This window comes from Pseudophryne corroboree, chromosome 8, assembly GCF_028390025.1.
Source record: "Pseudophryne corroboree isolate aPseCor3 chromosome 8, aPseCor3.hap2, whole genome shotgun sequence".
In the NCBI taxonomy this organism is placed as follows: Eukaryota; Metazoa; Chordata; class Amphibia; order Anura; family Myobatrachidae; genus Pseudophryne; species Pseudophryne corroboree.
The window spans coordinates 248,380,175-248,406,860 of record NC_086451.1 but is presented as its reverse complement, the minus strand read 5'-3'; the positions used below and the strand labels follow the sequence as shown (position 1 = coordinate 248,406,860).

General features: G+C 45.5%; 1 protein-coding gene and 1 non-coding gene across 4 annotated transcripts in view; both read left to right on the top strand.

Annotated features, from left to right (window-relative positions):
- The window catches only part of ATP7A (ATPase copper transporting alpha), a 461,725-nt gene that overhangs the window by 324,267 nt on the left and 110,772 nt on the right, over nucleotides 1–26,686 (top strand). For all 3 annotated transcript variants that reach the window (XM_063937168.1, XM_063937169.1, XM_063937170.1), the window contains exons 11-15: nucleotides 1,245–1,336; nucleotides 1,831–1,958; nucleotides 7,506–7,660; nucleotides 16,648–16,782; nucleotides 24,725–24,919. In XM_063937168.1, the coding sequence (XP_063793238.1) occupies nucleotides 1,245–1,336; nucleotides 1,831–1,958; nucleotides 7,506–7,660; nucleotides 16,648–16,782; nucleotides 24,725–24,919 (705 nt within the window). The remainder of the gene's footprint in view (nucleotides 1–1,244; nucleotides 1,337–1,830; nucleotides 1,959–7,505; nucleotides 7,661–16,647; nucleotides 16,783–24,724; nucleotides 24,920–26,686) is intronic.
- LOC134953757 (U5 spliceosomal RNA) lies at nucleotides 19,913–20,033 on the top strand. The gene has a single exon (XR_010185761.1). It is a non-coding gene; the product is annotated as a U5 spliceosomal RNA (small nuclear RNA).

The window sequence follows — 26,686 nt, the reverse complement described above, 5'->3', positions numbered from 1 at the left end:
ATGTCCGTAACTGTTATAGTAAGGCTGGGTACACATTATGCAATATATAATTCGTAACAGCCGACAAACAATATATTTTCCCAGCAGTCTGCTCGTGTGTATATTCGATATTGGTCTATGAATGACTTCGTTCATAGACCTATTACATCGGCTGTGCAGCATAGCAGATGCTGATACATCTTACAGATATATCATCACGTCTACCTGTGTGTATGGGCTACCGACTAATCTGTGTGCTAGCTACAAGTACTGCCCACAGTGATGTTGCTACTGGTTCCTGTGGCCACGCATGTCGGGCGGCGGATTGTTATCATCTGCGCAGTACACTTACCTAATTGTTGGATATGTCGGCCCTGGGTGTGGTATGGAAGGTCGACCACACTTAGGTCGACAGTAACTAGGTCGACAGAGATTCTAGGTCGGCAGGGTTTCTAGGTCAACACGTTCCATGTCGACAAGCTTTTAAATAAAATTGGTGTAGTTTTCTCCGTACAGTGACCGGGAACCCCAATTAGTGCACCGTGTCCCCTCGCATGGCTCACTTCGCTCGCCATGCTTTGTGCAAGGTGCCTCGATGCGCTCTGCACAGGTTACCATTCCCAGTCGTAGTCCACGTGGATCGTTAAGTATGGGAAAGTTAAAAATAAGAAATTTTTTGTAAAGAACTCGTGTCGACATTTTGACCTGTCGACCTTCAGACCCTGTCGACCTATTTACTTTTAGCCAAAAGTGGTCGACCTAGACATTGTTGACCTAAGTGTGGTCGACCTAGACACCGGATACCGTCGGCCCTATCTATCGTTCAACTGTGTAACCAGCATTAGAGAGACCTTTATTTTATATATTTTTACAACCGTAAATCCATATACATAAGACTTCCCTTTATACACATCTGCCAGTACTGCTAATGGCTGCACTTACACATAAGAGTCAAAAGACATCAGCATTTGTATTGAATGCCTTTTATTTGATTAACTGAATTATAGAAACCTCTATCTGTTAGACAGTATTCAAAACCAGTACAGGGGTCACAGAGGGCGTATAGGAACCGATGCAGTATTACATGTGACAGTTCCAGTGTCATGATTAGACCATGGAAATGGGGACATGTTTCTGTCAGCTTTATAGAAGAGGGATCAGAGAACTTAATCGGCAGGGCAGGGCAGTGCAGGGTATCTGGTTAGCCGATGTGGTGTGAATGGAACCTCTATGTGATACAGTAACTTTATTTACATCTATTTCAGAGCAAAACATCAGAAGCTCTTTCAAGACTAATTTCTTTGCAAGCAACCGAAGCCACCATTGTAGCACTAGGACCTGATAACTCTGTTATAAGGTAAATTCTTGTTACAAATACTGTAGTTAAGTGAATAAACTGAAAGGTTTAATAGTACACCATAATCCTCTGTTTATTCATGTAACTGGAGTGCTGTTCTTTTTTATATAAACCTATATAGATATTGATAGACAGATGTATCTGTATGAAAAATGTGTGCTCGTTAAACTCACTCAAACCAAACTGTTATACAACGTATCAGGGCACTTTATGCTCCTTCCCACAGGGATACAAAATAAAAAAAAGAAAATAAAAAAATTGAATAACGTCATAATCATTGTGTCAATCACCAAGACCGCAGTAAACATGAACTCTATCATCTATCACATATTTCAGTATGTCCAAATAAGATGGTTTAACATTTACTTTTCTAGACTAAATTATACAACCAGCATTATTACTGATGCAAATATGAAAACTTATAACTAAGTGATATGGGCATATTATTCCCTCAGCAATAAGGGGTTAATAGCATTATATGTTGTATGTGACAGTGAAGAACAGGTGCATGTGGAATTGGTTCAACGAGGGGACATTGTGAAAGTGATGCCTGGTGGAAAATTTCCTGTGGATGGACGAGTGATAGAAGGCCACTCCATGGTGGATGAATCTCTTATTACAGGTACTCTTTACACAGTTTACAGTGAAGATTATAGAGGTGTGTTGTTTTCAGCATAAATATGTATTAAACGCTTTTTGTTTTGTGTTTGTATTTAATGTATAACATATAGAAATCATCATCATCATCATCGCATGGAATATTAATGCAAATTACATGTGATTTGTAATAGTTAATAAACAGCATGTTGATACTTTTTATATTTCTCTTACGTCCTAGAGGATGCTGGGGACTCCAAAAGGACCATGGGGTATAGACGGGATCTGCAGGAGCTTGGGCACACTGAAAAGACTTTAACTGGGTGTGAACTGGCTCCTCCCTCTATGCCCCTCCTCCAGACCTCAGTTAGACTTTGTGCCCAGGACTGACTGGACACTCACTAGGGGAGCTCTCCTGAGTTTCTCTGGAAAATAATTTGTTAGGTTTTTTATTTTCAGGGAGACCTGCTGGCTACAGGCTCCCTGCAGCGTGGGAGTGAGGGGAGAGAAGCAGGACCTACTTCTTAGTTTAAGGGCTCTGCTTCTCGGCTACTGGTCACCATTAGCTCCAGAGGGTTCGATCACTTGGTGCGCCTAGCTGCTTGTTCCCGGAGCCACGCCGTCACCCCCCTCACAGAAGCCAGAAGAAAAAGTCGGTGAGTATGCAGAAGACAGAAGACTTCAGTGATGGCAGAAGACTCCAGTAATGAGGTACAGCGCAGCGGTAGCGCTGCGCTCCATGCTCCCACACACTTCACCAACGGCACTCACAGGGTGCAGGGTGCTGGGGGGGAGAGCGCCCTGGGCAGCATGTTACTGGGTCTGGGAGCTGGCAGAAGGCAGTTCGGTGCCTCGGCACCTTTTTTCAACCCCCGACGGCATTTTCTTAATTTCAAATTTAGCCGGCTGAAGCGCTGGGAAGGGGCGGGACTTAGCCGCACAGCTCGTCAGCGCCATTTTCTCTCCTCCATGCCGCTGCAGAGAACGCTGGCCCGGGACCTCCAAGCTCCTCTAAAAGTAACAGTGAGCTAATCGGGGGGGCACAGTTATTGGTGCATAATCCATAGCAGCGCTGTCAACATATATTTTGTTTTGGGATATATGGGCGCTGGGGTGTGAGCTGGCATACTCCCTGTGTTTCTCTATCTGGGCTTCCTTGTGTGTCTGTCCCCTAGCTGAGGCGGTGTGTGTGTGTCGACATTCTGTGTCGGCATGTCTGAGGCTGAGTGTTATTCCCCGGAGGAGGTTGCTGGGGAAGCAGATGTGGGTCTGGAGTTGGTCCTGTCGGCGCAGCAGACACCTGATTTACTTACAATGTTAAGTACGCTTAATACAAATGTGGCCTCTTTGTCTAAAAGGTTGGATAAATCGGAGTCTAAGACTCAGGTATGGAGGAAATCCATGGAAGATGCTTTGTCTCAGGTGCAGACCCCATCAGGGTCGCAAAAGCGTCCTTTTACTCAGTTGGTAGATACGCATACCGACACGGATTCTGATTCCGATGTCTATTTCACGGTTAGTTAAGAGTATTCAGTACATGATTGTGGCTATAAAGGATGTTTTACATATTTCTGACGAACCTGCGGTGCAGGAAACAAGGATTTGCTTGTTCAAAGGGAAAAAACCTGAGGTGAAGTTTCCCCCCTCTCATGAAATTAATATTCTTTGCGAAAAGGCTTGGGAGTCGCCGGATAAGAGGTGGCAGAATCCCAAGAGAATTTACATGGCGTATCCTTTCCCCTCTGATGACAGGGAAAAATGGGAGTCGTCTCCGAATGTCGACAAGGCTCTATCCCGGTTGTCTAAGAAGGTGGCGCTTCCGTCCCCTGACACGGCAGCTCTCAAGGATCCGGCGGATCACAAGCTGGAGACGTCTCTGAAGTCCATTTTCGCTAATACGGGTGCATTGCTCAGACCTGCTGTGGCGTCGGTATGGGTGAGTAGTGCTATTGCTAAATGGGCTGAGAATTTAGCGGCTAATATGGATACGCTTGATAAAGATAATGTTCTTTTAACTCTTGGTTATATCAAGGACGCTGCAGATTACCTGAAGGATGCGGCGAGGGATTTAGGTCTCTGGGGATCAAGAGCCAATGCCATGGCGATCTCGGCCAGGAGAGCGCTGTGGATTCATCAATGGAATGCTGATGCCGACTCCAAGAGAGCTACGGAAGCTCTCCCCTTCAAAGGTAATGTCTTGTTTGGTGACGGCTTGGCTGATCTGGTGTCTATCGCGACGGCGGGTAAGTAATCTTTTCTTCCTTATTATGTTCCCACACAACAGAAAAAGACACCACATCAGCAGATGCAGTCCTTTCGTCCCAATAAATACAAGCGTGGAAAAGGTTCGTCCTTCCTCGCTTCAAAGGGTAGAGCAAGGGGAAGAAAGTCGCCTGCAGTATCAGGCCCCCAGGACCAAAAGTCCTCCCCTGCCTCTACCAAGTACACCGCATGACGCTGGGGCTTCCCTGGGGGAGTCCGGACCGGTTGGGGGCCGTCTGCGGATCTTCAGTCAGGTCTGGGTTCAATCAGGCCTGGATCCTTGGGTCCTAGATATAGTATCTCAGGGATACAAGCTGGAGTTTCAGGAGGTGCCCCCTCACCGGTTCTTCATTTCGGCCTTACCAGTGTCTCTTCTGGACAGGGAGGTGGTGAAGGCAGCAATACAAAAGTTGTGTCAACAGAGGGTCATTGTTCCCGTTCCCCCGTCCCAACGGGGGGGAGGGATTCTACTCTAGCCTCTTTGTGGTATTAAAACCGGAGGGTTCGGTCAGACCGATTCTGAACCTAAAGTCCCTCAATCCATATTTGAAGGTTTTCAAGTTCAAGATGGAATCTCTTCGAGCTGTGGTTGCCAACCTAGAAGGGGGGGACTTTATGGCATCAGTCGACATAAAGGATGCCTACTTCCACGTCCAGATATATCCTCTGCATCAAGCTTTTCTAAGGTTTGCGGTACAAGATTCTCATTACCAATTTCAGATGTTGCCATTTGGTGAAAATCCTCGGGGCCGTGGAAAGCCCAAAGTCATGGCAGAAATGATGTTTCTCCTTCGCAAGCAAGGGGTTACAATTATCCCGTACTTGGATGGTCTCCTGATAAAGGCGAGGTCCAGGGAACGGTTGCTAAGAAATGTGGATTTGTCTCTGTCCGTTCTGCGGCAACACGGTTGGCTGCTAATTTTGCCAAAGTCTCAGTTGATTCCGACCACTCGGTTGCCCTTTCTGGGCATGATTCTGGACACGGGCTTACGGAAGGTGATTCTTCCGAGGTATTGTTCCAGGTCAAGGAACCCCCAAGCCAGTGCAGTGGACGCCCTGGTAACTCCGTGGGTCTTTCAGTCGGTGTATGTGTTCCCTCCGCTTCCTCTCATTCCAAAGGTGCTGGGAATCATTCAACGAACAAGAGTGCAAGCAATTCTTGTCGTTCCAGATTGGCCAAGAAGGGCCTGGTATCCAGATCTTCAGGAATTACTTGTGGAAGATCCTTGGCCACTCCCTCTAAGAGAGGACCTGTTATTGCAGGGACCATGCGTGTTTCCAGACTTACCGCGGCTGCGTTTGACGGCATGGAAGTTGAGCGCCAAATCTTAGCTCGGAAAGGTATTCCCAGGGAAGTCATTCCCACTCTCCTTAAGGCGAGGAAGGAAGTTACGGCGAAACATTATCACCGTGTTTGGAGAAAGTATGTTTCGTGGTGTGAGACTAAAGCTGCTCCTGCGGAAGAATTTCACTTGGGTCGGTTTCTCCATTTTTTGCAGGAAGGCGTCGATGCCGACCTGAAATTGGGTTCCATTAAGGTACAGATTTCGGCTTTATCTATCTTCTTCAGAAGGAATTGGCTGTTCTCCCTGAGGTTCAGACTTTTGTGAAGGGAGTGATGCATATCCATCCTCCGTTTGTACCCCCGGTGGCACCATGGGATCTTGACGTGGTCTTACAGTTTCTTATGTCTTCCTGGTTTGAACCTTTGCGTAAGGTTGAGTTAAAGTTTCTCATTGGAAGGTGGTCATGCTGTTGGCTCTGGCATCTGCCAGGCGGGTGTCTGAGTTGGCGGCCTTGTCACACAAGAGTCCGTACTTGATCTTTCATTAGGATAGGGCGAAATTGAGGACTCGTCAACAATTTCTGCTGAAGGTGGTTTCTTCATTTCACATTAACCAACCTATTGTGGTACCTGTGGCTACAGATGCTGTGGCAGTTCCAAAGTCTCTTGATGTTGTGAGAGCTTTGAAGATCTACGTCGCCAGAACGGCGGTGGCCAGGAAAACAGAGGCGCTGTTTGTCCTGTATGCTTCAAACAAGATTGGTCATCCTGCTTCGAAGCAGACTATTGCACGCTGGATTTGTAGTACGATTCAGCAAGCTCATTCTTCGGCTGGGCTACCGGTGCCGAAATCAGTGAAGGCCCATTCTACCAGGAAGGTGGGTTTATCTTGGGCGGCTACCCGAGGGGTCTCGGTACTTCAGCTTTGCCGAGCAGCTACATGGTCGGGTTCAAACACCTTTGCTAAGTTTTACAAGTTTGATACCCTGGCTGAGGAGGACCTCATGTTTGCTCAATCGGTGCTGCAGAGTCGTCCGCACTCTCCCGCCCGTGTTGGAGCTTTGGTATAGACCCCATGGTCCTTTTGGAGTCCCCAGCATCCTCTAGGACGTAAGAGAAAATAGGATTTTAGTACCTACCGGTAAATCCTTTTCTCCTAGTCCGTAGAGGATGCTGGGCGCCCATCCCAGTGCGAACGGTTACTTGCAGTGTGTTCTTATTAGTTGCATTGGTTTACACACAGGTTGTGTATTTGTTGTTTCAACTTGTTGCTGCAGTTAAATTCATACTGTTATCTGGTTTACTGTTACTCCGGTTGTACGGTATGTTGTGGTGTGAGCTAGTATGTTCTAGCCTTAGTTTGAACTAAAATCTTTTCCTCGAAATGTCCGTCTTTCCTGGGCACAGTTCCTATAACTGAGGTCTGGAGGAGGGGCATAGAGGGAGGAGCCAGTTCACACTTCGTTAAAGTCTTTTCAGTGTGCCCAAGCTCCTGCGGATCCCGTCTATACCCCATGGTCCTTTTGGAGTCCCCATCATCCTCTACGGACTAGGAGAAAAGGATTTACCGGTAGGTACTAAAATCCTATTATTTTAATAATTTGGGTGGAAGTCAGTTGTTTTTTAAGGTGTGATAATTAATGGGTGCCCACTGTTGCTATTCAATTGTTTTGGACACCATTTAATTATCGTACCAATTAGTCAGGGTTTAGCTGTGTAAAACAAAACTAAACTAATAGGCGCAAATGGAAAAGTGCTGTTTGAGTGCAAACAGCTGATCTTATGAATATTTCAGCTCGCTACTGCCGCGACTAATTTGCATCTAGTTGGAGCAAATACGGAATAACTCTGATAGACGCCCATTAGTTTAGACGCCTTAAAAAACAATTGAATTACGCCCTTACTGTTTGTTAATGTATGACTTTGTTAGGCTGTGATTGCAGGAGTTGAATTAATGACATTGTCTGTCTGCAGCCATTATTTGTTGTATTGTCATACATTGTACTCTATGCTTTTGTTACGCAGGGGAGGCCATGCCTGTAAATAAGAAACAAGGGAGCAGTGTTATTGCTGGTTCTATTAACCAGAATGGATCCCTACTCATTACTGCCACTCATGTCGGTTCGGATACCACCCTCTCACAAATAGTTAAGCTTGTGGAAGAAGCACAAACATCAAAGGTAACAGTGGTTATGTATGTTACAGTATGATTGGACTTTATTGTCCTTTTACATAATCAGAATTAGACTGCCGTCCAAACAGTAGGGCCTGTCCCCAGCATTCTAAATTGTGCACATAGGAGGAGCAGTTAAGCATGAACAAGGCTGGTACTGATACAGCACCTGGTCCAGATGGCAGCATTCACATGTGCTATGGAGTCCAGTTCAGTACTTTATTTCTTATGTGTTGCATGCTGTAGGAACAGTTGTCTCCACAGCCTATAACATGAAAAAGTGTATTTATGGAAAATCAAATCCCACTGAATTCGTGGCCACATCCCTATTTCATGCAGCCACGCCCCACCATTTACAGAATGTCAGCTTTAGAAATATCAACCCAGTGAGGCACTGTTTAATCCTCACTCAAGAAAGGGGGCGTGGCCTGTGTTCATGAAACCATAGCCCCTGGTGTGCCATTTGGGGGCGTAACTACGCGTCACGCCCCATTCTCATCACCCTGTGGGCTAGCCCAGCACTCCGGGAGCTGTTGGGCAGCTCCCAGCCTCTATCCGTCACAGTGGATGACCGCTGCTCAGTGACCCCATCTGAGGGAGTCACACTAAAATGGCAGCTTTGTCAACATTACATTAGTGTCAGCAATGGTTAGTGTCGACATTACAATCATGCCTACATTCTTATGTTGACCTAATGAATGCTGATATTGTGAATGTCAAAATAATGTACTATGGGGGTGATTCAGCCCTGATCACTAGGATGCTAAAATTGTTGTCTGGCGATCAGATAGTTGCCGCCCAAGGGGGAGCGTAAACTCGCCGTGCAAGTATGCGATCGCATGTGTACGCCGAGCTGCAAAAATCCGGTGTGTGCAGTCTGTGCACAGCCCAGGACTTACTCCTACAGTGCGATGAGAACAGGCTGATCGGGTCTGGAGCTGACGTCACACACCCTCCCTGAAAACGCTTGGGAACGCCTGTGTTTTTCCGGACACTCCCAGTAAACGGTCAGTTACCACCCACAAAAGACCTCTTCCTGTCAATCACCTTGCGAACACCCGTTGAACGCAATTTTTTCACCAACCTGTAGCTGGTCAGCGATTCCTGTTGTTTGGCGATGCGCATTGCGGGGCATACGCATGCAAAGTTAATTGCAGATTGCCCGCTATGCGAAAACGCACAGCAGCGATCGTGTCTGAATCACCCCCTATACACGGGTAGAGAACTGGTTGAAGGATAGAAGAAAATGGTTAATATACGCAAAATTGTAACATGTTTATTTGTGTACCACAGGCGGTCAGTGTTAGGCTCTGTCTTTTTTAATCTTTTTATAAATGACCATCTTTGTAGCTTACAATGTAAGGTGTCCATATTTGCTGTGTAGCAGTATGCTTTGTAACAAACACGGTAGCAAACTGAACTGCGACATGGCACTGGTAATATGTCAATTATTGTACAGCACATAAGGTGTGTAATAACTATCCTATTTACACATTAGAAGTATTGTTACATCTGCCCCACCTGCAGTGCAGCATGGTTTTGCCCAATTGCTTACTTTTTTGGTTTGCTAACAAACCTAAATAAGGCTCAAAGTCTGTTTTTAATGCGAAAATGGGTAATTGAATTCCCCCATAAGTGTTTGCTCTAACGAATATTTAAGATCATATAGACAGTGTATATAAAGGCTTAAACACTGTACACTATAATACATCTCAACAACAAAGATAATAAATTATACTAATGAGTCGCTCGCAATTAGGAGTTTCTAGTTTACCAAGTTCGACATAACTCCCATTTGTTCTGAACTGCAAGCTGCAAATGGGTGCACTTTGGATCAGAAATGGGGGTTCCTTGCTGGATTATGGCCGGGTTTAGGCATATAAAGAAATATCCTAGGTAGATTTGGGGTCAGACCTATTTCTGCAGCGGGGTACACTGGGATTCCACAGAGAATAACATCGGGGGTGTAGAGTTGGATTTTGATCCGAGGCACCAACAGGCTAAAGCTTTGACTGTTCCCAGGATGCACTGCACTTCCTCCTCTATATCCCCCACCTCCAGGCACTGGAGCTCAGTTTGTAAGTTGGTGCCTGCAGTGCAGGCAGCTAACAGGGAGGGGTGAGCTAGGCAGCCCTGAATAGAGCTTTTCTGAAGAAAAAAGACTTCAAGGGTCGCAGCACAGGTACTTAGTTCTATATGTCATTCTGACATATGTCATTCACCTCCCCCAGCGGTGCTGTATACTCCCGCACCCTGGTTGCCGGGTACTTACAGCGGAGGCGCTCCGGTCTCATCAGGCACACACACTGCTGCTGCTCTCCAGGATCGCGTGGCCGCCCGTTAAGGGAGGAGGTAAGAGGGACCCCCAGGCGGGACCCACCGAAATCGTGAACCGGGACGCGGTCTCCAGAGACAGACCGCGCCGCTGGCATGGACACTGTGGCTGTACAGGGCCCCCACTATATCCACCAGGGCAAGGAGCACCGTTCAGATTTACTCAAATCCGTTTTCCATAGGCTCCATAGGACCTGGTGGTGAAGTCCAGCATAGGGGAAAGGGTGCTGACCTGTAGCCCTTTCCCCAGCCCCAGGCGCCATCTACAGCAGATATTCCCGCCCTGGAGCTGCATCTCTCCCTCACTCCCTGTCAGCGTTTGGGCGCCATTACACAGAGCTGCGCTGATTCTGGGACTGCTGGGCACGATCTCCTCTGTAAAGCCTCCTGCCTCATCAGCGCTGTGCATTTACAGGACACTTAAGTATTCTACATGTCGTTTAGACGGGTGGTCTTCAGTATGCCGACTGACGGGATCCCGGCGCACAGTATACCGGCGCTGGGATCCCGACAGCCGGCATACCGACACTTATTCTCCCTCGTGGGGGTCCACGACCCCCCTGGAGGGAGAATAAAATAGCGTGGCGCGCGTAGCCACCGTGCCCGTAGTGTGGCGAGCGCAGAGAGCCCGCAAGGGGCTCATTTGCGCTCGCCACACTGTCGGTAAGCCGGGGGTCGGGCTCCCGGCGCCAGTATGCTGGTCGCCGGGAGCCCGACCGCCGGCATATCGTAGTGAACCCGTTTAGACAGTGTTAGTTAAGAACAAGTGCATACCTACAGGAATATTTAGTACAAGTATTCTGTGATATACATCCAGTGTTTACAGTGCATTGTAATATCTGTATACATACATAGTTTTACTTAGTATTGCTAGTCCAGTGCAGTTTTATTGTTGTGTGTATTAATTCCTGCATTGTACATGTGACTGTGTGTGCCTATAGCTGCTGTGTGGTTCCTATTCCGTGTATCTCACACATATTGCTATCCCTATATTCTGTACCCTGAAGGGGGCTAAGTGCATCAGGGTCTCATATATAGTATTTCATAGGACATACTGTTTGGTATTTTTCTCTATGTATTTCAGTCACCATATACCACTTAAATCCTCTGTTTGTGATCTGCATTTGCAATCACACTCCACAGGGGTTTTTTGTCAGGTACTGTGTCTGGCTATATTGTACTGTTACGCCCTAGGGCTACATTTTCCAATAATGTCTGCGTCACAGGTCGGGAGATTCGTGGCTGATCCTGCGTCATGCAGTGCTGACGCCACAGATTTATCTGAGGAAAACATTCCAGCTGAGGGTCCAGGTACTGGGGTTTCTGTACCCCTCGGTCAGCCTGCAGCACCGGTGGCACACCAAGACCCACCTTGGGCTGCTTTTTACAATCTACTGACTACGCTAGTAACGAGACTTGCGCCCCCCTGTGGGATTTCCTGTGCCTTTACAATCACATATTGTCCCTGTTGTAAATCCACCATGGGTGGATACTTTGTTGACTCAGTTACAGCAGTTAAATCAGTCTTTGGTTAAACAAAAGCCTGACCCTCGCCCTCCTAGGACCAAAGGGTCATCTAAGCGGGCCATTTCTTCCTCACAATTCACTCATATTTCGGATACTTCATCCGATGGACTGCATCCATCAGACACTGATGCAGATGCTTCTGACGGGGAATCTACAACACAGGTTGATGTTCCTGACCTCTTGGACGCTATCAAACTGATTCTTCAGATCGATGATGAAACTGACCCTCCAGATACGTCTAAGAAACCTGATAAGTTCAAACATCAGAAAGTTACTAAATTAGTCTTGCCACATTCTGACCATCTGGTTGACACACGTCAGGAATCCTGGGAGTCTCCACGAAGGAAATTCTCCCTGTCTAAAAAGATGCTAGCTCGTTATCCCCTTGCTGCAGAGTTAAGTAAAAATTGGGAAATACCACCTCCGGTGGACTCGCATGTCGCACGTCTTGTGGTGTCTTCTACTCTGCCTGTCACTACCGTCACCTCTCTGAAAGAACCGACAGATAAACGTGTGGAGGGTTGTTTGAAGTCTATTTACACTCTTGCGGGTGCTGTACATAGACCTACTATAGCAGCTTCTTGGGCTGTAAAAGCTATTGAGGCGGAGCTACCTCTAAATGTTTCTGATAATGCCAGACGGTGTCTTTCATATCTTACCACAGCCTCTCATTACATTCAGGAGGCGGCTTCTGAATGTATGGAAACTCTTCGCTCTATTGTGCTGGATTTGGAGCCCAAGGGACTATATGGTATCCCTGGACATACAGGATGCTTACCTACATATACCTATTGCCATGTCCCATCAGAAATATCTGCGGTTTGCTATTGGCAACATCCATTGTCAATTCTAAGCCTTTCCTTTTAGACTGACCACATCCATTCTGGCTCGCCGGATTCTGTGGTTGCGGCCCTGGTCTGTGGATCTGGACTCTAAAAAGACCTTGGAGGTGATCCCTTTTAAGGGAAACATTCTATTTGGGGAAGATCTGAACAAGATTGTTGCTGACTTAGCGTCTGCTAAGACTGTATGTCGGCCGAGTACTAATCCTTCTGCTCCGAAGGCTAAGAGTACCACTGTTCGTTCTTTTCGACCTCCAAGTAAAGCAAAGGGTCAGGCATACCCGAAACAGGCTTGCACTTCCAAAACCTCTAAGCCCAAACCTAAACGTTCCTGGACTGCCCATCAGCCTGCTTCCAAATTAGACAAGCCTGCTGCATGACTGGGCAGGCCTCCCCTGGGGGATCCCAGGGTGAGAGACCGACTTCTACGGTTCGCCCAGGTGTGGTTACAGACCACTTCAGACGCCTGGGTGAGGGAAGTCATCACTCACGGATACGCCATCTCTTTCAAGAAACGTCCCCCTCGCCACTTTTGCTTGACAAATATCCCTTTGGATCCGTTGAAAGCAAGAACTCTACATTTGGTGGTACAATCCCTTCTGGATACAGGAGTGATAGTGCCGATGCCTCTGTTCAGAGAGATAGGGGGTACTACTCAACGCTGTTCCTAGTTCCGAAACCAAATGGATCCTCAAGGCCCATTCTCAACCTAAAGTCTTTGAACAAATTTGTGAAGGTATCCAAATTCTGTATGGAAACTCTTCGCTCTATTGTGCTGGATTTGGAGCCCAAGGGACTATATGGTATCCCTGGACATACAGGATGCTTACCTACATATACCTATTGCCATGTCCCATCAGAAATATCTGCGGTTTGCTATTGGCAACATCCATTGTCAATTCTAAGCCTTTCCTTTTAGACTGACCAACGGCTCCGCAAATCTTCACCAAGGTCATGGCGGTCATGACGGCTCTTCTCCACCGTTAAGGTATCAGGATCCTGCCGTATCTGGACGACTTGTTGATCCTGGTGAACCCTCCAGAGGTTCTCCCCAGTCATTTGGAACTAAATTCCTGCAAACCCACGGGTGGCTCATCAACTGGAAGAAATCGTTGCTGGTCCCTGCTCAGAGCATGGTGCACCTGGGGCCGTTATTAGACAAACACAACCAAGGTTGTTCTTGTCTCCGGAGAAGGTCCTAAAACTTCAGGACAGGATAAGATGCTTCCTCTCTCGCCCACGAGTGTCGATACACTCGGCGATGCAAGTACTAGGCCTCATTCTGTCGGCTTTCGACATGGTAGAGTACGCTCAATTTCATTCCTGCCCTCTGCAACGGTTTAATCCTTTCCATGTGGGACGGCCGGCCTCACCGGATCAGGTCTCACATGATTTCCTTGACTCCGGAAGTTCGTCTGTCTCTGACTTGGTGGCTCCAGGACAAAGGATTGAGCAGGGGTCGTCCCTTCTGGATCTCCAACTTGGTCCTCCTAACGACAGATGCCAGTCTGTGGGGTTGGGGCGCGGTGTTGGAGCAACACTCTTCAGGGTCGGTGGACCAGGGAGGATTCTCTCCTCTCGATAAACATTCTAGAGTTGCGGGCAGTGTTCAATGCCTTGAAACTGGCCTTGCCTCTGGTACAGAACAGGCCTGTTCAAGTACAGTTGGACAACGCCACCACGGTGGCATACATAAATCATCAAGGCGGCACTCGAAGCCGCATGGCAATGTTGGAAGTGTCAAAGATTCTTCTATGGGCGAAACGCCATCTGCCAGCAATATTGGCAGTGTACATTTCGGGGGGCTTCAACTGGGAAGCAGACTTCCTCAGTCGTCAGGACGTACACGCTTGAGAGTGGAGTCTTCATCCGAAGGTCTTTCAACTCCTAGTGGACAAGTGGGACCTACCAGATGTGGACCTGATGGCGTCTCGACACAATCACAAGATTCCAGTCTTCGGAGCAAGGACAAGGGATCCTCAAGCAGCGTTCGTGAATATAATGGCAATTCCATGGAACTTTCGGCTTCCGTACGTGTTCCCTCCGGTGTCACTCCTGCCCAGGGTAATAAGGAAGTTCAAGCAAGAAGGAGGAATACTACTTCTAATCGCTCCAGCGTGGCCCAGACGGCATTGGTTCTCAGACCTACAGGGTCTCTCGATAGAGCGTCCTCTTCTACTTCTGCAACGCCCAGACCTCGTTCAGGGCCCTTGTGTCTACCAGGACCTGACCCGATTAGCTTTGACGGCGTGGCTCTTGCAGCTCCAGTCTTGAGGGCCAAAAGATTTTCTGAGGCGGTCATTCAAAGGATGTTGAAAGCCCATAAATAGGCTTCGGCTCTGATTTATTATAGGGTCTGGAATTCTTACTTCACCTGGTGTGCGGCTAAGAATTATGATGCATACAAGTAAAGTACTGAATTTTTTTTGGCATTTCTGCAACAGGGCCTGGACTTAGGCCTCCGTCTGGCCTTCATCAAGGTTCATATTTCAGCCTTGTCGATATATGGTTTCAGAAAAAAATTGCGTCTCTACCTGACGTTCATACTTTCACTCAGGGTGGTTTAAGGATTCAACCTCCCTATGTCCCTCCTGTGGCTCCTTGGGATTTGTCTGTTGTTCTGGATGCCCTACAAGAGTCTCCGTTTAAACCTCTTGAGTCTGTAGACCTTAAATGGCTTACACTTAAGGTCTTGTTTTTGCTGGCTATTACCTCTGCTAGAAGGGTTTCAGACTTGGGTGCTTTATCCTGTTGGTCACCCTTTCTGATTTTTCACTGTGACTGTGCAGTTCTTAGAACTCGCCCTGGTTACCTACTTAAGGTGGTATCGTCTTTCCACCTTAACCAAGAGATTGTGGTTCCGGCCTTTATCTCTCCTGGTTTGTCCTCTAAGGAACGGTCTTTGGATGTCGTACGGGCTCTCCGTATATATGTGAAGAGAACCTCCTCTTTTAGGAGATCTGATTCTCTCTTTGTCCTTTTTGGTTTTCACAAACGTGGCTGGCCTACGAATAAGCAGACCGTGGCCAGATGGATTAGAATGGTGATTGCACAAGCTTATGTGCAGGCTCGCCTTCCAACTCCTGCTACTATCAAGGCCCATTCTACTTGGTCTGTTGGACCTTCTTGGGCGTTCCGCCGTGGCGCGTTCCTAGAACAATTGTGCAAGGCGGCTACGTGGTCCTCACTGGTCACGTTCATTAGGTTCTATGCCTTTGATACTTCAGCCTCCCAGGATGCCTCCTTTGGACGCCGGGTTCTTGTGCCCGCTACAGTGCGTCCCCTCCCATGAGGAACTGCTTTAGGCCATCCCAGATGTTATTCCCTGTGGAATCCCAGTGTACCCCGCTGCAGAAAAGGAGATTTATGGTAAGACTTACCATTCTTAATTCTCTTTCTGCGAGGTACACTGGATTCCACAGTGCGCCCACCCTGACGCACTTAGCTTCTTTGGGTTTGTATGGCATTAGCCGCTGGTACCTTTTCCTGTCTTGAGAATGTGGTTTGCTGTGGCTAATAACTACTATTGTCTTTTTTACCTGCTACTGCATTGTACTGGTTAACAAAACTGAGCTCCAGTGCCTGGAGGTGGGTGTATAGAGGAGACGACGCAGTGCATCCTGTGAACTGTCAAAGCTTTAGCCTGTTGGTGCCTCGGATCAAGATCCAACTCTACACCCCCAATGTTATTCCCTGTGGAATCCAGTGAACCTCGCAGAAAGAGATTTAACAATGGTAAGTCTTACCATAAATCTCCTTTTTGTCATGGTTTGGCATGTGTAACTGTTGGAAGATATAAGTTGTACCTAGAACTGTGCTGCTTCTTTGCTTTTTGTATACTACTGCTCTGATATGTGCATCATTTATACATGTGCCAGTCTTTGTCTATGTTGCTATCCTGTTGGTTAACTTCATTTATGCTTTTCCTCATTACTTTCTCTCTTGATCTATGTGCTTTTCCTGTTCAGCTACTGTTCTGAGCTGTCTCTCTCCTTCGTGTTCTTTTCTTCCGTTTGTGAGTGTATGGTCAGGAGTGAATGCAGAATGCTGATAGACTATTGGCCCTAGTAATAGTGGAGCTTTGTTAGCACTTTGTACAGCTCTGCGTACCCCTCTTGGTACCCTATACGTAAAGGATAATAATGGGAAAGAGTTACTTGCTGATAGGAGTGTGAGAGCAATAGTCTTTCAATATGGGCAATTCCATGCCCCTCCATTTGTCATATCTGTATCTGCTGATAATATACCAGTGACCTATACTTCTGAAATGTATTTGTATTGTCTCTTTCAGGCTCCAATCCAGCAATTTGCTGATAAACTGAGTGGTTATTTTGTCCCTTTCATTGTTATCATATCTTGCCTCACCTTGTTTGTCTGGATTATTATTGGTTATCGCAACTTTGAAATTGTAGAGAAATATTTTCCTGTAAGTATAAACCACTGATTAGCAAAGACAAAAAAAAAAAAAAAAGACTACAATGCATTTTCGACCTTGATAATATTTTTCATTACCAACGCAGAGGTCATCCTGTGCCAACTTTGTAATGTTCCAGTTTTTGGGGTTTTTGTATCTCACATTCTAAATCTACTAAATCTCATATTGCAATGTTGGCTGCAGTCAATTTGTTAAATCATTAATTTTAATTACTATAATATACATCAAGCAAAACCTGTTATATTTGTTTCTTAACTATCAAAAAGATTACAATGGAACTAAAACCACACTATTGTAGTACAGATATATTTGCCTACTGTCCAGATATTTTAGGTAGACTACCGACGTTTGAGCAGGTACAGGTGCAAAAAACAATATTCGTTCATTTTTACACATGGCTATCAGCCCCCCATCCGCAGCCCATGGATGGGGGGACAGCCTCGGGCTTCACCCCTGGCCCTTGGGTGGCTGGGGGGGGGGGACCCCTTGATTGAAGGGGTCCCCACTCCTCCAGGGTACCCCGGCCAGGGGTGACTACTTGGGTATTTAATGCCACGGCCGCAAAGAGCGGTATAAAAGTGTCCCCCGGCTGTGGCATTATCTGTCCAGCTAGTGGAGCCCGGTGCTGGTACAAAAAATACGGGGGATCCCTACTCCTTTTCGTCCCCCGTATTTTTTGCACCAGGACCAGGCGCAGAGCCCGGTGCTGGTTGTTAAAATACGGGGGATCGCCTGTTATTTTTCCCCCTGTATTTTGGCAACCAGGACCGGCTCAAAGAGCCCGAGGCTGATTATGCTTAGGAGGGGATACCCCACGCAAATTTTTTTCTGATTTTTACCCCATTCCATAAAAAAAAAAATATATATATATATATATATATATATATATATATATATATATATATATATAATACTTGTGCCTCCTAAATAGACAAACCAAGTACCTAATCCCTTCTAATATAAATAGATATGCTATTACCAATTAAAAAAAAACACAAAAAAAACCATGTTTTTAAAAAATGTTATTAGATTCCGCCAGCAAAGTGTGGCGGATTGAAAATGATGAATTTACTGTCTAAAAGCACTGTTGTCGAATTTACAATCTTCAATTGAATATACTTTTGTCGAAATGCCGCATTTGTACCATTGCAGAAATGTCGAATTTGTCAAATGTCGAATTTCAAAAAGTCGTATTTGGAAAGTCCGTTTTTTTTGACAAAAATTACTGTATTGCATTGTCGAATTTTTTTGGGGGGCGGAAATGTCCCGTTTTCCGACATTTTCGGGAATTCGACCGCAATTGCATATACCCCATTGTCTGGTGATCACAAATGATCACCGGACAATGTTACCTTGTGCTAGGGAAAATTGTATGTTTTCTATATATGCAGGGTGCACAGTACATGCTCTGGTACCCATTTAATTACACTGCCAATATTGTAGGCACCTATATTTGTAAGAGGAGAGTCTGCTCTTTCACATTATGTACTAGTAGAAATTAAAGCAGCCAGCATTTACCATGCAAAGAAACAATATAACCCACCCAAATCTAAATTTCTTTTTCATCCACTAGGGGTCACTGGAGTACTCTTGGGATATGGACGGCGTAGCAGAACAAAGGCACTGAATATTTAAATTTAGAACTCTCCACCCCTCCATATCCCAGAGTACCTCAGTGTACGAACCCAGTGTTTTTTCTGTGCTCAAAGCACTAACATCGGCTTGTGGGATTCCCACACTTGTTGGAAGATTTTATTAATTTTTCATTTTTATTTTCATTTTTTTTTTAATAGCACATCCCTTCCCAGTTTCAAGAAAAACATGGGTCCGGGATAGTGCCGCTGCACGGGCAGCGCATGGCGCGTCGGTCCTCACAAAGAGCACCCTCACAGCCACAGGCAGCCCACTGCTCCTGCAAAGAGCAGCCAGGACTAGAGAGCTGGACGGAGCTTACACAGAAGAAGCCCCGTCGCAGCCATGACTTAGATCACTGGAAAGCTGACTGGAAAGCTGGACGGAGCTTACACATAGAAGCCCCGTCGCAGCCAGGACTACAGAGCTGGACGGAGCTTACACAGAAGAAGCCCCGTCACAGCCATGAGTTACATCACTGGAGAGCTGGACGGAGCTTACACATAAGAAGCCCCGTCGCAGCCATGATCAGGAGACAAGCAAGGTAGGCTGGGGAACGGGGCGGTCAGCGCAGGCTGCCGCCCCGCTATGTTGGGGTTAATATGCTGCTTCGCCGCTCATACGCCCGCCAAGCCCCAGCCGCTACGTCTGCAAGCCGCCCGTCCCAGCGCTCCGTCCGGCCGCCCAGCTCCGTCCGGCCGCCCAGCGCCATACGGCCGCAGACGCTCCCTCAGTCTCAGTACAGAGACGGTGACCGCCGCTCCGTCCGGCCGCCCAGCACCATCCACCCACAAGTGCCAGCGCTAAGAGGCTGCAGGCTTCCCGCAGAGACACAGCGTTACAGGGGGGAAGAGGCACGGTGGAATCTGGCGGATCAAATATATGAACAGCAGCACAGTGTATAGGCAGCTATATGTATGTGACAGGTATTTATAATGTATTGTTACCTGTCCTGGGAGTAATAGGCTATTGAGTCTATATTACTGTCTGTGATTTTCACGGTATAATAGGCTATTGAGCCTATATTAATGGCTGTTATTATCACTGTATAATAGGTTATTCAGCCTATATATTAATGTCGGTGATTATCACTGTATAATAGGCTATGGAGCCTATATTAAGGTCTGTGGTTATCACTGTATAATAGGCTATTGAGCCTATATTAATGCTGTATTAATATATTAATGTCTGTAATTATCATAGGCTATTGAGCTTATATATATATTTATTCATAGAGCATGTGTTGTACCCGGCCTGTGATTATACTGTATAATAGGCTATATTAACACGGAAACATTTGTAATTTGTTCTGTGATTATCAGGGTCAGCATGGCAAAGGGGCCATTTTAACCATGCTTCCTGTTGTTTTCCAGTGTGTAATTCTGGAACATTCCTGCCCTACATCTCTAAGCCACCAGAGGCGCAGGGGTGTTGGTGGGAATTTGGTTCGGGTTTCACATGCCCATGTGAACTGCTTTTCACATAAAGAATACTCTGGTTTCTCTTCAGATCGAATAAATCTTTCGCCTTTTACTAAAGATTTCCGTAGAGAGGAACAACCATGAGTTTCATATAAATATGTTGTTCAGCAATAAAATATATATATGACACATAATAACTTCAATAAGTCGTGCAAGTGTCTGTCCGTTGCCTATTGTGGTGTCTGTCTGCATAGCGAGTAAGGCTCTAGCGCAGACTAAAAATAATTTTAAAAATCCTATGTTAAGCATTGGCAATTCAAATTAAAAGAGCGGTAACATCGGAGTCTCGGAAGTTACTCCGCCAGCTCTAACAAAAGACAGTCTTTCCAAAGGGCCAATTTCCCTTTGGGTACCAGGGTGTTTATTTAACTGGTCTTATAATTTAATGCACGATTCTATGTCAAATCTCACACCGATAACTACGAGTGAGAAGGGTACATTAGTCCAGCACTCAGATAGTGCGGGGTTTTTGACAACCATACATTGCTAAATCCCAGTGAGTCAATGTCTCCATTTTTACAGAGACTGAGTAGACTCTAACCACTATTTAATCGTTTCCAAAATGACGCGATCCGCCATTGGTAAATGCGTCTGTGTCAAACATTATAAAGACCCAAGATACATTTGGGTCACTAGACTATGTATGGAAACAATGACGATCACTGTTAAAAGAAGCTGCAGAGTATATCTGTAAAGCTTCTGCTAACGCCGGTTACTTCGATTCTCACTTTTCATCGTCGCTAGTTTAAGCGCGACAAGGCCAGAGCTTGGTTGGTCCTAAATTTGATATTCAGCCATTACCGCATCCAGTATCAAAACGGAAATACTTGTGCCGGCGTTTAATCCCTTTAGACTTCAGTTTTTTCAAGGCGGTGGTACAAAACAGTCACGCCTTGTAACGACAGGACGCTACAGTCAGCAAGCCAGTGGCTTAACGACCTCTTAGGCCATCTCCATTTTCCAATGTGGAAGCGCGTCTTTACATGTTACATTTGCGGGGTTTCCAGACATCAACTCATGGATGTCTCAGCTATTTACAGATTAAAGGACAAGACTGCCTCTGTCGAACGGTTTGGCAGGTTGCCATTTAGTCTCTGCTGGGTTTCAGCTGTCTTTATAACCAGGCAGTAGTACACCAACAGAGGCAGGGTTACTTATTCCCCTCTGTTTGGGGTAACAAAACCAGACCGCTCCGTCGCAGTCTCAATCAGCAAGTCACTTACTGCAGTTTGAAAATGGATTTTCTGCGGTTAGTATTTGCATATTGGAGCCACAAAATTGCATAATTGCACTTGATCTTCACAATGCGTATTTACCCATTCCGGTTTGGTCATCACAGGTTCTAGCGTTTGCAAAACGCCACAACCATTAACCATTTCAGGTCTACCGTTTGGCTTCTTGTCAACGCCTCGGGTATTTACCAAAGTGATGTTGGTGATGATAGCTCATCTCAGAGTCCTGACAGTGACAATCGTTCCATACTTAGACGATCTGCTCATAAGAACTCTGTTTCAACAGAGTTCCTCTAACTTAGACGATCTGCTCATAAGAACTCTGTCTCAACAGAGTTCCTCTAACTTGCGCTACTAATGTATACTGCGGTGGCAGGTCAAGTTCAAAAACAATCGCATCTAATTCCGTCTGAACGACGTCAATTCCTAGGTAAGATTATAAATACGGTAAATCAAAGACATTTACCTACTACACCAGCAAGAACAAATGTACATCTAGTAAGTAGTGCAAAAGCCACGCACACTAGCGGTACATTGGTGTATTCGCCTGTTAAGAATAATGATGTGTTTTCAAAGCGCTTTAGCTCACCGGCCTTCACTCGCGTTTCCCACAGAGGGGCAAGGGTGTATATACTCTGGACGAGAGTCTCAGAGGTTCAGGAGTTGTAGTTAAAAAAGATCAGCGACAGAGGTTCTAAAACGGATCACGACAGATTGCTGTCGATAAATGTCCTGGAACTCCGTGCAATTTACAATGCACTACATGCTTCGCTTTCAGTCTGACCAAGTGCAGTCAGACAACGCAACGGGAGTTGCATACACAACAACCAGGGAGAATCAAGAAGCCGCATGGCAATGCGGCAGGTAACTCGAATCCTCAATTGCCCAGAACACCATTATGTGATGATGTCAACGGGGTTCATTCCGTGAGTGGACATCTGTTAGACAGATGATCTCACCCGTCAGGATTTATATCCTGAAAACTGGACATTAAATCCAGAGGTGTTTCATATGTGAGTCCACAGAAGGGGTTACCCTCAGGTATACATGATGGCATCTCGCCACAATTACAAAAGCTCAGTATGTGTACAAAACGACAGATCACAAGGGCAGTGGCGGTGGAGTCTCTCACATTCGTGTGGTCATTCAGCATCGTGTATCTGGTGCCACCATTTTCCGCTGCTCTCTCCGTTGCCAAAACGGAGCATAAGACAGTTCGTCACAGTCATACTAGTGATATCTCATGGGTTTCGGAGAGCTTGCTTCTCGAATCTCCAAGGAATACTTGCACACGATCTTGGCCCGCTCATAATACGTCTAACCTGTTACAACAGGGACCGTTCTTTTACCCATAGTTACCTATGTACCTATTACCTATGTACCGCAGCTGCGGTTGACGGGGTGGGGGTTCAGACCGCCCTCTTAAGAAAAGAAATAGGGCATTACAGTATCGGTTATACCAACCATGTTACGAGCTAGTAAGCCGCTTAAGGCAGCTCATTATTACAAAATTTGGTGTGCTTATATAGGTGGTAAAGCTCGGAAGTTTCCGACATCATCTTTCAAGTTACCCGTATTCTGTTATTTTACAAACGGGGTGGGATGGAGAACTGCGTTTATCTGCACTGAGGGTGCAGGTATCTGTGTGGTCAACTTATTTTCAAAGACGTTTGACTCTATTGCGTCGGTACACACCTTTCTACAAGGTGTCATCAAAGTGCAGCCTCCATTTATCCCACCTACAGTGCCAGGCGACTTGAGGTTGGGTTCAGATTTCTTACAGTTTTCATATTTTGAACCCTTACAACAAATGGGGATTAAGTTTCTCACTTGGAAAACGTTTTTCTTCTAGCCTTAGCTTCGGCAAGGGTTTTGTTTTTCATATTTGGGTGCCTTGTATTCCAAGCCACCGTATTTGAGTTTTCTCATGACAAAGCAGAACTTCGGACGAATTCCGATTTCTTATTCTTCACATCAATACACCAATAGTGGTTCCTGTGTTGACAGCACATTCTAGAATTCTAAATGTGGTACACGCATTACGCGTCTATATGTCCCGAACGTCTACAGTACGTAATACGGATACGTTGTTTGTTCTCTATGATGCTGCCAACTGGGGTTAGCCAGTTTCTCAGCAGACATTATCCAGTTGGATAAAAATGACTACAAGTCAGGCTTACTTTAAGGCTAAGTTACAGTCGCCTACGTCAGTAATAGCTCATCCCACAGGTTCTGTGGGAATGTCAGGACCAGCTGGTCGTGGAGCGTCTACGACGCGGCTACATAGCTTTCAGTGCACACGTTTGTGCACGTTTACAGTCGTTATGAAACGGTTGCGGCATCAGCATCTAGCTTTGGCCGCCTACTGTTACAAGTGCCAAACAGCTCTCCCGCCCACGAGGGAAGCTTTGGTACGTCCCAAGAGTACTCCAGTGACCCCTAGTGGATGAAAAAGAAAATAGGATTTTGGTACTTACCAGGTAAATCCTTTTCTTTGAATCCATAGGGGGCACTGGACGCCCACCCAGAGCAGTTTTACCTGGGTTGTTTTAAGCTCAGAGGAGCTTATGGTAATACATTTTACCTGGTTTGTATTAAGCTCAGAGGAGCTTATGGTAACACAGTTTCACCGATTGGTTCAAAGTATAAAGGTCTATCGGTTATGGTGTCAACTGTTTAGTTGACAGTAACGTTATGGGTCAACTTTGTTGTTGTCCGTTATGTTATAGGAATTCTCCATTGTCAACCTCTCTATAGTAGTTCGCTCAGTAAAAACACTGGGTTCGTACACTGAGGTACTCTGGGATATGGAGGGGTGGAGAGTTCTAAATTTAAATATTCAGTGCCTTTGTTCTGCTACGCCGTCCATATCCCAAGAGTACTCCAGTGCCCCCTATGGATTCAAAGAAAAGGATTTACCTGGTAAGTACCAAAATCCTATTTTCTCTGCACATGTTACATCTGCCCCACCTGCAGTGCAACATGGTTTTGCCCACAATTGATTACTTTATTGGTTTGCTAACAAATCAATAAACCCCTTTGTGTGGTGATCATTAGACAATATTACCCATATTCTTCCATCTCTGCTATGTGTCTTTGTGGAGGCTTTGGAAGACCCCAGTGTGTATTTTATAGTACAGTATTTCTGCAATGCATGTGTGACTCTACCCTTTCTTTCACTTCTGTCAACAATGACTTTTCATCTATATCTCCCGACTCATTACTAGGTTCTCCCTCTTTCTATAAACCTATTACATCTGTAGTTACAAATTCTTCAAAATTGATTATTATGCCTTGCAATTTAGTTATGCATATATATTTTTCTAAACTCTTTAGTGCCCTCTTGTGTGAAGTTACTGAATTGATCAACCATTTTAATTATTTTCTATTTTGTTTTCTGATTTTATATTTAGGTTGTAAGATTCTTTTTCGCAGTGTATTTAACATTTATTAATTTAAATTTGCTTAGTAAATTTGAATCCCTTTTGATTGTGTCTAATGTGTGTTATTGTTTTCCAAACTACAGTACTTAGGTAAATTGAAAAGATTTTAAAAACGTATTAATATCCTCTCTGTTCCTGTCCACAGGGTTACAACAAGAGCATTTCAAGGGGGGAGGTGATTATCCGCTTTGCCTTTCAAGCTGCCATAACGGTCTTGTGTATAGCTTGCCCCTGTTCTCTTGGTCTGGCGACCCCAACTGCAGTTATGGTTGGTACAGGAGTTGGGGCTCAGAATGGCATACTGATTAAAGGAGGTGAACCCCTAGAAATGGCACACAAAGTAAGTTATGTGTCTCTTTGAGTAACCAGAAAACCCCCCACACTGTCATAAATGTCATAAAGAAAGATTCATTAAATATCATAAACGGTAACCAAAAAAGAAAGTACATAAAAGAAATGAGATGTAGTCAAGATGCAGGCTGTCAGGATCCCGGCTGTCGAAATACGGATGCCGGAATCCCAACACCCTTTAGAATCACAACGCCGTAACTCTGAAAAGGGGCAGGAGACTGAAGCCGGAATCCCGACTGTAAGTATAGCCGGCAGGTTTGATTTAAGGCATTTGAGAGGGGAGGTTAGGTTTAGGCGCCAGACAGGGGGTTAGGGTTTGGCTGCAAGGGGGTAGGGGGGAGAGGGGGTTGTGGGTGAGGGTTAGGCACACCTAGGGGGGGGGGGGGCAGGCTGCGGGGGAGGGAGGGAGGGAGGGTTAGCTTAGGCAGCAGGGTTTAGGTTTAGACACCCCCGGGGGGTGGATAGGGTTAGGCTGCAGGAACAGAGGGTTAGGGGGGTAGCGGAGTGGGGAAAGCAGCCCACACTCACCCCTGTCTTTGTTTCACTCATCGGCAGCCCAGCGTTGGTATTATAACCACCTTGATCCCACAAACCGGCATTTCATATTCGACCCAAATGAAATCCTTAAGAAAATTGCACATGTCATAATGCAGTTTCCCTCTGGCCTTTTTCCGTGTGGGTCTTTTCATAGAACCGTCACTTTGCTACTTGTCCTTTTTAACATTTCATAGAAATGTGGAAAAACATGCATATTCTTTGTATAAATCTTCTATAGCAATTTATGCAACACTTTGGAGAGTATTTCAGGCACAATATTTTGTTAGATTGAGCATACAACCCATATTTGAGTTGCACAGAAGAAAACACTGATTTTTCTGCAGACTCTTAACAGCTGAGTTTTTCAGGCACAGAGGTTCCTTTAGCTTACAGCATTCTTTTTGAGATCTGGGACACAGGAGACAGTCACTTATGGAAGGACTTCAGGAGCTGGGAATCAAACAGGGGTCTCATTGCAAGTTTTTGGGAAATGATTGGCAAAAAATAGGATTGTCATTCTACTGTGCATATCGGAGTCTACACAACACTCACATAATGGGACTTGTCCTCATTATGCAACCTCAAGTTAGCACCCCCTGCTATCCATTTGGCCCACCCCATCATTCAGTAATGCATTTTATCTCTAAATATAGATGGATTGTTACAAATTTGTATTTCTTATAGATTCTTAAAGTAAAAAGACATTTTGTGTCTTTATTTCAAATTACTAATCTATACACTGACTGTGGCATGTAATTACAGCAGAATGTGGCGTCACAGTGGATTCTGGATGGAATTGTTTAACTGTATAAAAAACAGTAATCTTTTGGGATTTAGTCGCTGCATTTAGCTGCTGAGCAAGTGGCTAATAACACTTCACTGGTTTTCAAGGAGATATACATATATAGTTGTCCCAATAACAATAGAATGGAAACATATAAATACACAGCGCTACTATCATGTAATGAAATCCAAATAAAATATTTATGTCTAACAGTAATAGCTGTTTTAAGATAAAAATATAAATACAATTAAAACTAGGTAAATAAAATTGCCTCAAAATGGGAAGAAAAGTTCAGAAGTATTAGGCAGGTCTCTGGGCATGTAAATTGGTCCAGTACTTGGAGAATTATTGGACAGTTCAACAATAAGGCTCTTAGCCTCTAAGGGCAACAGTCCAGCTATAGAAGAAATGACAGGCTCAGTAGTCAATTGATGG